Below are 12,412 nucleotides of genomic sequence, written 5' to 3'. Positions count from 1 at the left end.
AAAAGGACCACATACACTGTATTTCTTTTTCAGCCTATCCCAGTTTGCCTAGCAGAACTTTGGATATGATGTGGGACTTTTATGAGTAGTAAGAATGGTAAGACAGGCAATATTTTCTTGAAAAAGCTAAAAACCTCCCAATGTTGGAACAACTGTAATGCAGGTGTTGACTCCCCCAAGTACATTTAAAGTATTTTCCCCCCTATGAGTATTGTAGTCCAAAAAGACCTGAGACACAAGGTTAAAGACCGTGTAAATAGTTTATTATTATTATTTTTAGTACAGGTACTTTGTACAACAATATTTGTTTTAAAACGGGAATGTGCTGGAAAGAATGGAAGTCATATTCTGAGTAGCCGAGAAGGGACACTGGTACGTACTTACACTAAACACATGGTTTTTGAAACCGTTTGTGAGGGGGGGGGCGGTATGAGAGAACAATACATTCTAACTGGAAAGCAAGCACACACTGTTACGGGCAGGCTGCTTCTGGATATTCAGCAGCTTGCTAGCGTTCAGTGGTCCAGCTGTACAGGATAAGGAGAAAGTCAGTATATGAAGATAAAATGTGGGCAGGGAAGAGCATTGTGCACGGGATAGCCCCAGTATGATAGAGCATGTCATTGGCTTCACTAGCTCTTCCACTTTAAAACATGAGAAAACAAGAAACACAACAAAGATATGGTGAATTTGCATTGCTAACTTCAATGCAATGTGGCCAATTTAATTTATAGCAGCAAGCAAGCTGATCCCACTCAAATTTTGTGCATTTCGGAAACTACCACACACATAGCAAGAATATTTTTATGCATACATGGCAGAACGTGTTCTTCAAAACAATAGTTCCTTAGGATTCTCTGGGCAATAATTTCATAGCCAAAGAGAGAAGCCGTCTTTTCCCCCCCTCACCATGTCAATATCAAAACTGCTTAAGCAATTTGCATAATCAAATGCATTTAGTGCCGGATTATTCACAATCCAAAACATCATCTCCTATTGTCTATCCTGATTAAATAAAATTCTTAATCTGGGCTATCATCTGAGGTTGCTATTATTCTTTCCTTTCTATCATTATTTTGTCTGAACATGCATTTTTATAACCCAAACCTCTTGAAATCTGTTGCAAAGTCATTCTGATCAAGCTTAATTTTGGTACCGTTTTAAAATTCTCTCTTCACAATACAAAAGTTTGTTTGTATGAGGTTTGCTTGTATGAGAGGAGGGGAAATACAGAGGACAATGTATCCCAACCAAATAATAAACCATTTTGGGGGGAAATAAATCCCACAGGGATTAGATGGTTTTCCTCATTATATTTTCTTAAGAAAATAATTTAAAAAAATGAATGTAATGAAAAAAAATATTTTAACAGTAGTGTTTAACTATTTGAGGTAAAGACTAACAAAACATTTTACAGGCATTCATAGTGAAATTTTGACCTGTTACATAAAATTAATTTACAATAATACAGAACAACAAGAGCATTCATACTCTTACTCTTGCCCATTAAAAACAAAAGCACTGTTTTTAACCGTATGTGCTGGCAATTTCACAGATGCTAACCAGTACACATCTCAAATAACCAGAGTAGATTCACAGAATTTAATTCAGGATAGGAAATGTACCTTTTTCTTGGTAGAAAGCACTATGCCCTCAATTTGGCTCCACTTCTCTTAAAATTATGTGATATCTATGATCAAAGGCTAAAGTTTCCACTTCCTCTAATTTTAATTCCACCCAATTCCCTAAAACATATTGTTCTTTAGGTTGCAGTGCAGCCCAGGATAAGAGTGGGGAAGAAAGGAACCTCTTTAGTGTAATTTACAATATATTGTCCAAAGTTAGGGAAGTTAGAAGGTAAGTAAGTTCAATGCATCCTGCTTATACAGGATGGGGAAATGGCACCCAAAAGAGATGCATTCAAGCAAGTGAGTACAGGTAGTTCTCTACTAAACAGTTTGACTGTTTACAAGGGTACTGAAAAAAGTAACTTAGGACCGTTTCTTACACTTAAAACCATTGTAGCATCCCCGTGGTCACATAATCAGAATTTGGATGCCTGGCCACTTGGTTCATAGCTATGACGGTTGCAGTGTCCTGGGGATCATATGATCCCCATTTGTGACCTTTCAACAAGCAATGTCAACGGGGAATCCAGATTCACTTAACAACTGGGCTACCAACTTAATAACTGCAATGATTTACTTACACAATTGTGGCAAGAAAGGTCGTAAAATGGGGCAAAACTCACCTAACAAATGTCTCACGTAAGACCATAATTTTTGGCTCAGTTGTGGCTGTAAGTTGAGGACTACCTGTAACTCAAATTCTAGTGTCAATCCTGGGGGAAAGAACAGAAGTAATAATCCCAATCCCAGTCCTAATAGAGCACCACGTTGATTTCTTTCTGTGTAGAAGAAAATCTAAAGAAACCCCCTACAAAAGTGCAAATTGAAGTATGCTGGCAGTTACCACAAGCACCATCTTCAGCCTCAACCTGTCCAAAATAATCTGCTGGGGAAGCGTAACAGTCTGCTTTAGGGTACTAGGTATGTTAAATTACTTTCTAGGTAGGTCCTCTTCCCAGCAGAAGAATGTGAGGCCCACCACAAGATTCCTCCCGATATTGTGTTCATATAAATACTTGGGTAAGGGATGTACAGTGTAGGCCACAGAAGACACGGCAAGAGAAGAGATACCTGTGGAAACTCATGACAGAAACAAAAATGCACCTCAAAATTGGTGTTTTGCTTCCTCCCTCACTGAAATTCTGCTGAAAATTGATTTATTTTATATAAATAACGGGTATATATGGCAGCCCCATTGGCCAAAGGACTGAGAGGGTTTGGCACCTTCACTGGAAAAATAAATAAATAAAGGCCCGAAAAATAGCCACAAAAGGAAATGCACGGGAGAAAAAGCACACAAGAACCACTGCATTAAGAACTGGCTTCATCCTTTTAAATTTTGTTTATAATACAGGGAAATAGAACATTTTAAAAGAAGCAAATGACTGACTCACAAATAGCTTGTCTTGGAAACTCACAACTATATTCAGAATAGTTCCTACAGATACAACAACCCCCCACCCCAAAATTAGGCAATTACTTTTGCTAGAAAATACAGATAAAAAGCAAAGGTGTTTGATTCTTGATTACCAAGATTGACTCGGTGCACTTTTCTTCTAATAGGCTTGCTATGTATTCCATGGATTGATGCTTTTCAATAGGCTTGTACTTTGAAAAATAAAAAATAAAATTATGTGGAGATATTTATACCCAGCAGAGGAATGGGGTGGGCTGAAGGTTGTGGATAGCTTGATATAAATGGATTCTTTATGAAGAACTAGACACATAGTTCACTCGGTAAATCAAGCGCATTCGCTAAAATTGAGGCTATTGTTTTTCATGACCTGATGTAATTCACTACACTGTGGTTTATTCTTGACATTTGGTATCTAACCAAACTCAACCAAAAGCAATACCTTATGCAATTTGAATAGGTGAGTTTCTTGCACTTTGCTGTGATGAAATTAGATTTCCTATCTCTTGCTTCTAATACTTATTTTATTAATTTTCTACAGGCTTCATCGCAAATTATTTGATATAATAATATTTATCACATGGTTTCATGTTTATTATCCAGAGCACCAAAAGGATACTATACTATTTCCTGGTATAGTATATAATCTTTTTCTGCAAAAGAAAGATTCAACTCTTACGCTTTGGTGTTGCATGGATCTCTGCAAAATTACCAAAACACTCCTAATATATCCTGTAGTTCCTGGTATTTACTAGTATGGAATAAAAAGGAAGTTATCATTTTCTTCAAGCTTTTATACAGTAGAAACAGTAAAGAGCAGGAACTTGGAGTTAGTGGCATCATTTAATGAATTGTATTATAAGGCTCTACAGCTGTGATCTAAACACTGGGAAAAATCTGCAGTACCGTGAACAATTTGTATAGAATAGGTTAGAAGACATTATGTGCCATAATGAAGTTTAAAGCACAAATTAGCCAAATGAATCAAGTCTAAATTTAACAATAACAATTTTGAAAATTGTTATTTCAAGATTAAAAAAAATAATTGGATATGGTTTGAACCACCTCCTTTCGTTTACTCCAGTACAATTGCAAAACACTAAAGTCAAGGGATTTACATAGCACTACACAAAACAAATATCCGCAACTGCTAGGTATTATGCACAACTGGCAAAACAGTTTTACAAGCCATCCAACATTGCAAACATGTGCCCACTGTTAGCAGGGGTAAGGGGAGCTTCAGACCGATGCAAGCAGATCAAAACAACAATGCAAACTGAACTCATCCAGACCACGTATTATTCCGATCATCTCTATGTGAGACTGAACAATGAAAGATAAATTACAAAATTTTAGTATTACAGCGTAGTGTGGATATATCGGCATGTGTGTAAAATGTATATATAAAATACGCAAGATTATGTCAAACTGATGCCTTTCACTAGGCATACTATATAAATACTTAACTGTATGTGTGTGTGTGTGTGTGTTTATTCCTATTCACTAGTTCAGGACTAGCCACATGATAAGTGGCTAAGCAGTTGCAGGTTTGTTTCCCGTTTCACAAATGCTGGTTTACCCTCACTGATTTGGAGCTAAAAAGCCCTTGCAAAATCCAAGCAGCTCCTCCCTTACCAATCCCTTCCAAACCCATGCCAAGGAAGAGGTCATGGAGAACTCTTCCAAAAAGAGAGGCCTATGTGTCTGATACAGAACATGGTCGGTTATTAATAAAGTTGCAATCTTTACAATTTTAGGTAAACGTAAAAAGGCAGATTGGTTCATGACAGATGAGAAAGGAAAGGAAATTGAGCCGAGGATGAAGAAAACACATCCGAGGCAAGAAATGGCCCCCTTCCCTGAGAGGTGGAATATTTCATTCCCCAATTTCCCCAAACCTGTCCGTCGATGGCCATCCACAACCGGAGAGCTTGCTTAACAACATCGCTTACCTTCTTGGCAGGGTCAAAGCCTCACATCTTCCACGCTCTGCACTTTCATAGACTTTCTGTGAAATCCTTTCCCTCTTCTAGTGCCAGGTGGGCTTTATTTTCAGCTGCAGTATCGTCAGTGGCAACAATACCTTGCAATGCTAAGTATTTCAAAACCAGCACAACTTAATTGGGAAGAAACAGCGCTGCATAACTTTCAAAGACACTGTCTGCCCTGCCTAACTTCTTTTGGTGGGAGGGGGGCGGTAGAGTCTGGAATCTTACTTGCAGTAATGTCTGGGTGCTACAACAATCCCCTCCAAATCACGCTGTGGCACAGTAGCTTTAATACTCTTAAACATGGACTCGGTTAAGGAAAGGGGACAAAATTAAACTACCGTCTTCAGTTCTATACTTCAAAAATGAAGAGGCGGTCCCAACTTGCAGCATTATTTGAAGCCTTCAAAAAACATGCAGTGCTCCTAAGTAATACTCCACTGATGCTTCTCAACTACTGATGCCCACCCCACCCACTTTGTGAAAAACAAGCCTTTTTGTGCAGCAAACCGAGTATGAACTGAATAGCATTGCAATGACTTAGTATTTCCAACTGAAATATGCATCACTTTGCAGTTGTATTCAAACCTTTCTTCATCAGAATCCCCGCATAAATTATGGGTTCTTTCTTTGCCAACCATCATTAAGTGGGCTGTCAGCAATCCTTTCGCTGTTAGAAGCTAATTCTGTTAAGAAAACATGTTCTTTCCTCTATCCTACCCTGCTATGCCTTGCCTTGCCCCCAACCTCCTACACACACACACACACACACACACACACACACACACACACAAACTTCAAGAGACGGCTTGTTTTGGCAAGAAATTGCTTCTTGGAGCAGAAGTATACAATCCAAGTGCTCCCAATGCTTAATGGAACTGAGGAGCATTTGCACAGAACCATCAGTAAACACACAAGGGTTAAGTATAACTTTCCTGCTGGTTTCTCTTGCTATTCCTATCCTAATAATGTTTGGAGGCAAACATAGTTATTAAGAAATTCATTTTTACTCGATATGTAATTCAAATTTGAGTCATATTTGTTATCTTGGCAGAATCAGCTATCTAGACATTCCACAGTATTCATCTCTTGCCACACAGTAACTTCGTTGAATTCTCAGCTGCCTGACAGTTTAGAAATTAATACTGATTTCATGAATCAAGTATCAGGTTACTAGCATTCCCCCCCCAAAAAAAAATTATATAAGTGTGTATGTGTGCACGCATGTACATGTGCACTGATGGACTGTCTTCCTATCCAAGCCAATTAGGCACCGAGCCAGAATGCTGCAAAAAAACAGTTTGAAAATATGATATAAAAGTGGAGTTAATAAAGCATATCCCTTTACCTAATTAAATAGAAAATGTTGTATGACTACGTACAGAAGCAGTTTTGGCTCCTCCATATAAAAGCCCTCAAAAATCATCGAACTTTTCAAAGAGCTGGATTAGTAATTGCACTCTAAAAATAAATAATAAACAGGAACAAAAATATTATCTCCCTCACTAGAACAAATCACCTCTTCAGAAGCTCATTTCTCCTTCCTTGTCCTTTTCCAGGGTGGAAAATTACAAACAAGTATGCAGGCACTCCGTTTTCTCCTCTGGATGCAGAGCAGCATGCTAGGAGACACATATAAATAAAGGGAAGACCAACCCCTTTCCCTCCTCCAAGCACAGCAAGGAGACAGAGATGGAACACAGCTAGGCTGCGTTTAAGGGAATCAGTGGATTGATTGCTTCCGATGCCCCTTCACAGTCCTCATCTGTGCAAATCTTTGTGTAGAGAAGGGGGAGGGGGGGGAGGTGTGGAAAGCAGGAAGTGGATGAGGCCAATACCTGGATTTGGATTTTAACTCCCAGTGGCAAAGCTGAAAAAAAAGGCAGTGCTGATAACAATCCATACTGTTCGTGTGGGGCACTCCATGCCCCATCTGAGCCGGGACACTCACTGGGCCCAAGACTCAGTTGCACCTGATCCCTGACTTCTCAGCAAAACGTGGGCCAGTGGATCAGCTGACTGAATTGTCATGGCAGCATCACTCCTCCTCATTTGCCCAGGGCCTCTGCAAAGATGATCTCACCGTTGACCTCAGTGGCAGAGGTAGGGTCATCTGGATCGCTATCTGTGGTGCCATCGCTCTCCTTACCGGAGCTTTCGGCCCCATGCAGAAAGTGTGTGTTGTGAGGAGACAGTGGATACAAAACATCCTGCAGGGCGCCCACCACCATAGGGCTGGTCAGCAATTCCTCATCTGAAGAATGTAGCGAGTCATCGTCCACTGCCAGATGACTCACAATGTGGATACCATCAAAACCCATGGAGTCCTCAAAAGGCTTCTGTCCTTTCATTAGCCGAATCTGCAGGAGGGAGGAAGAGAAGACACTGGGGCTTGGCATTCAGCAATACGAAACCGGCTTAAGCTCTGGAATAGCTTGGATTTTTTTTTTGGGGGGGGGGGGGGGATGGGGGAGAAGAGAACCAATCTACAAAGGACAAATGAAAAATTCCTGCTATGATGTAACAGAAGCTAAGCCCTGGCTTAAGACTTACTACTACCGTACAAGTGTGAGATTGTTTACAGATATCCTCTTTTTCCTTGGACTGGCAAGGCAGTGCAAGCATCTAAGGGTAACAGTGGCAGCCTACTTCGTTTCTCTCTAGGTTATATTACAAACCTAAAGAGATACATCCTTAACTTAGAACAGATGTTTAAACCGCATGGCAGTGGGACTTTGAACTTTATATCTTCTAACATGACATTTTCAGCCACAAGTGAAAGAAGGGGTTTGTTTATTATTATTATTATTATTTTATATATATAAATAAATATATGGAGCTGACCAAGAAAAGTTATAATTGCATTTTTTGTAGAAACAATAGCTGTGACTTACTAAAGGAGGATAACACAGTCTATCCCTGTGATGGTGAACCTATGGCATGGGTGCCACAGGTGGCACGCAGATCCGTATCTGAGGGCACGCGAGCCATTGCCCTGTGTCAGTTGCAACGCTCATGTACACGCTGGCCAGCTGATTTTTGGTGTTCCATAGGGCGGGGGAGGACGTTTTTGCCTTCCCCAGGCTTCAAGAGGCTTGCCTGGGGAGGGCAAAAAATGGCTCAACGGCCCAACCAGAAGCTAATTTCTGAACTTCTGGTAGGCCTGTTGGGTCCATTTTTCTTCACCCACAGCTTCCAGGGGCCTTCCTGAAGCCTGGGGAGGGCGAAAATGACCTTCCCCCATCCTCCAGAATGATGACGTTTGTACACATCTGGGGGGTTGGGAGCAAGGCACTGCATACATGTCCTTTTGGTACCCGAGCAAAAAACGGTTCTCCATCAATGGTCTATCCGAAATTGCTCTATCGTTTTGTCTGCTTTCTCCCACTTGGTTGGGCTTACCTCTGCCTTGAGTTCATCAATCTGCTCCTTGAGTTCACGGATGTATTGCGAGGCATCAGAATTGTTGAGTTCACCTTGGATCATTCCTTCTTCTCTCTGCACGTGGAGAGAGAGGGATAAAAATTATAACTGTTTGGAAGAGAGTGCACAATTGTTTCAGACCTTAGCCCAGTCCATATATTATTTCACAACCTGCATAAATAACTAACCCATTGCTGAAGGGATTTTAGAGACCACCTAGTGCCCTGTTTTTCCTGCTTCCCAGTGCGGGATCCCCTAGAACAGGGGTATCAAACTGGCAGCCCGTGGACCCGATGTGTCACGCACAGGCCACGCCCACTCAAGCTCCACGAAGGGAAAATACGTTGGCAATGTGACGCCACGAGCTTAGACTAGGGCAATATGGGAGATTACTTTTCAGCCAATGTGTTTGAAGAACTCCGGCAAAGAAAAACCACCACTGTGTGATAACTCTTCTGGTATTTGATACCTTCTCAGTCTTTTCTATAATCTAAACAAATTATTATCAGATCTTTCTACAGTTACACAGAGAAGTTAGTTCAGGAGATCATTCACTAGCTTAGTGCAAGAGCATCTGCTTTTTCTCTTTAGTTGCAACTCGCTGTTGGCCCTTGTTTCTCTTATGGCTAAAAAGGACACCCGCTGGTTACTCTCCCCAAACCTGGATTTCCAGTTCAGCAACCCTCTGCCGCATCTCTGCAACAGCAGCCATGCTATCAGCTTCTCTCAGGCGAACGGCCATAACTTCTTCTTTGCTCTGTAACAGGGAATACAAACCAATGGGCGAAGGCCGTCAGACTGAAATATACATGACATTTGCAGAACAGAAAAAAAAGTCTGAATTCTTAGAATTTCTCTTGGCATTTATAGATGGCAGGTAAGTCACTAAATTACCTGAAAGTCAGGATTTGGGTCATTTTGACAGTAAGGAGGTTTGCACACCATGGTGCACTAGGGGCGGGTAATTCCAACACCCCAAAGCTAAAAACAAGCTTAGTTTTACAATTCAGAAAATCTGTTTGAAGCGCCTTACCTTTGAGAAGCAACTGAGCAAGCCTGGCTTGTTTTGTGTGGGAAAGTCACAGGCCTTGGTAGCGTTGGATGGGCAAACTCACCTTGCACTCAGATTCAGCATGCTTGCGCTTGGTCTCGCTCAACTGCGTCTGCAACCCTTTGTTTTGGGCGGTGAGATACTGCACTTTTTCGTGTAACCCAGAACACTCCTGTTCCATCCGATTGAGGAGACTGCTGTGAATCTGATCCTGGAGAAGGAGAATCAGGGGGTGTTGATACTCTGACACTTATTAGAAACATAGAAGACTGACGGCAGAAAAAGACCTCATGGTCCATCTAGTCTGCCCTTATACTATTTCCTGTATTTTATCTTACAATGGATATATGTTTATCCCAGGCCTGTTTAAATTCAGTTACTGTGGATTTACAAACCATGTCTGCTGGAAGTTTGTTCCAAGGATCTACTACTCTTTCAGTAAAATAATATTTTCTCATGTTGCTTTTGATTTCCCCCCCAACTAACTTCAGATTGTGTCCCCTTGTTCTTGTGTTCACTTTCCTATTAAAAACACTTCCCTCCTGAACCCTATTTAACCCTTTAACATATTTAAATGTTTCGATCATGTCCCCCCTTTTCCTTCTGTCCTCCAGACTATACAGATTGAGTTCATTAAGTCTTTCCTGATACGTTTCATGCTTAAGACCTTCCACCATTCTTGTAGGCCGTCTTTGGACCCGTTCAATTTTGTCAATATCTTTTTGTAGGTGAGGTCTCCAGAACTGAACACAGTACTCCAAATGTGAGCCAGTTTAGTGTAATGGTTCAGGTGCTGGTCTAGAAACTAGAAACTGTGAGTTCTAGTTCCACCTTCGCCATGAAAACTGGCTGGGCCAGTTACCCTCTCTCAGCCCAACCCGCCACCCCCAATCCAGAGTTACTGTTCATGGGAAAATAGGAGGAGAAAGGAATATTTTGTATGCTTGCTGCCTTGAGTTACTTATAAAACAATAAAGGCAGGATACAGCTCAAATAAATAACTACATTATTGAATTTTTTGCCCGATGTGCAGTGGTGGGCTGCTAAGGTGGAATGTTGATGTGTGCTCACCCCCGTGTCTCTGAGTGCTAGCGGAGTCCAGCGCAATTATGCTACTACACATGTGCAGGTAGCAAAACCGCATGCGGAGACGCAGGTGCGCCCATGCACAGAAGCAAAAAAACGCACAAAACATGGGTGCACCTCCATCTCTGTGCACAATTTTGCTACCTGCACAGGTGCAGTAGCATAATTGCACTGGACTCCACTATTACTCAGAGCTATGGGAGCGAGCGCATATGAGCGTTCCACCTTAGTAGCCCACCTCTGCAGATATGTGCACACACTTCTATAGACACACATATAATTCCTTACGCGTGAAAAACTCTGCACTTCCACATTCAATATAAAACTGCACCTTTTAAAAAACTTATATGAATGATATAGTTAGGACGAAAGAAATTAGGGATAGAAAGATCTTATAAAGACTAGCCATAGCTGTCTAGACTTAGAACGACCCTTATTGGGGAGGAGAACTACCACAATTGTCACACCCTCACCTGGGTTTCAAGCTCTACCACTCTTTGACGCAACTCCCGGACCTCACCCTGAGCCTGTGTCTCACGCAGATGGAGAGTCATCAGTTCATCTTGGAGATCATTTATTGTGTTCTTTCGTGGAGAGTCCTTCCACCGCCCTCCGGTCCGGCTCAAATGGGCCTAAAGTAAAGGGTGCCAAATAATTATCTGCAAATCTAGGCACAGATATATGGCATCCAGGGCTTCCAAGGTACCAGTTTCCTCCACACATGCTTAATATCTGTTGGTCCACTATGTACAGTGACAAGCCCTTTGTCCCCAAGATCTAAGAGAAACATTTTCATTCCTATATGAAGAAATTGGGAATAATCTACATAAAAATTATGTGTTACATCAGGTTCTCTCACCTATAACCATAAATATTTGATACTTTATCAAACATTTAAGGTCTTGTTCCTTAATTTATGCATCCAATCAGATTTTATTTGGATTTATCTGGAGCTCCCAAATCTAGGCTACAAAATCCTGATGACCAGTAGATGGTAGCAAGGAGAGATAAGAATTTCTAGTTACTTATTGCCATCTAGTGGTTATCCAAACATTTGCAACCCAAAAAGTACTTTATTAATTGCTAAAGAGCCAAGGACTTACGGGATCAGTCCTTGTAGCTTTCTATACAAAGATTTACATTAAAACCTGGGCAACAAGGCCTAATTTATTAATTGCTAAAGAGCCAAGGACTTACGGGATCAGTCCTTGTAGCTTTCTATACAAAGATTTACATTAAAACCTGGGCAACAAGGCCTAATTTATTAATTGCTAAAGAGCCAAGGACTTACGGGATCAGTCCTTGTAGCTTTCTATACAAAGATTTACATTGAACCTGGGCAACAAGGCCTAATACGTGAGGTGCTGTCAGGTGTAGCATCCTTCAACTATAGCATACCTGCCAATTGTCATTGAGCTCCTTCACTTGTTGTTGCAGCTCTCTAAAGGATTTCATTGCCTCAGACTCCCGCAACTTCATACCCTTCAGTTCTTCTTGTAGACGGGCCACATTGTTTTCATCTGGAAGCAAGCTGTTTTTCTGAAAAAGAAATGATTTAGTATTAACACTATAACCTGTTAGGTCTCCCTATGCAGCCCTTGGCACCTCAAATAAGTCTGCCCTTTCTTCCCTCATATTTCCACCCAGCAGTGTCACTGCTTTGGGCCCAAGAGCTGTCCAGTAGCATCAAATGGTTGAAGATGGTCTAGCCACAATTTCTAGGATTCAAACTTTGGCTGCTTGTCTTGTTAGAGCTTTTACCCTCTAAGCCACAAGTTCTCCTCCCTTTTCAGTTGAGTCTGGGGGAAAGATTAAATGTTTT

The 12,412-nt window shown here is 41.1% G+C and overlaps 1 protein-coding gene across 3 annotated transcripts in view; it reads right to left on the bottom strand.

The window, feature by feature from the left end:
• Positions 1 to 241: 241 nt before the first annotated feature.
• The window catches only part of EVI5L (ecotropic viral integration site 5 like), a 65,569-nt gene continuing 53,398 nt past the window's right edge, over positions 242 to 12,412 (bottom strand). For all 3 annotated transcript variants that reach the window (XM_070739543.1, XM_070739544.1, XM_070739542.1), the window contains 6 exons: positions 11,989 to 12,129; positions 11,064 to 11,222; positions 9,569 to 9,715; positions 9,115 to 9,210; positions 8,433 to 8,528; positions 242 to 7,390 (listed from right to left, as the gene is read on the bottom strand). In XM_070739543.1, the coding sequence (XP_070595644.1) occupies positions 7,079 to 7,390; positions 8,433 to 8,528; positions 9,115 to 9,210; positions 9,569 to 9,715; positions 11,064 to 11,222; positions 11,989 to 12,129 (951 nt within the window). In that variant the 3' untranslated portion in view covers positions 242 to 7,078. The remainder of the gene's footprint in view (positions 7,391 to 8,432; positions 8,529 to 9,114; positions 9,211 to 9,568; positions 9,716 to 11,063; positions 11,223 to 11,988; positions 12,130 to 12,412) is intronic.

This window comes from Erythrolamprus reginae, chromosome 2, assembly GCF_031021105.1.
Source record: "Erythrolamprus reginae isolate rEryReg1 chromosome 2, rEryReg1.hap1, whole genome shotgun sequence".
NCBI lineage: Eukaryota > Metazoa > Chordata > Lepidosauria > Squamata > Dipsadidae > Erythrolamprus > Erythrolamprus reginae.
The sequence above is the reverse complement of the archived record's forward strand: the minus strand, read 5'-3'. Positions and strand labels throughout refer to the sequence as shown.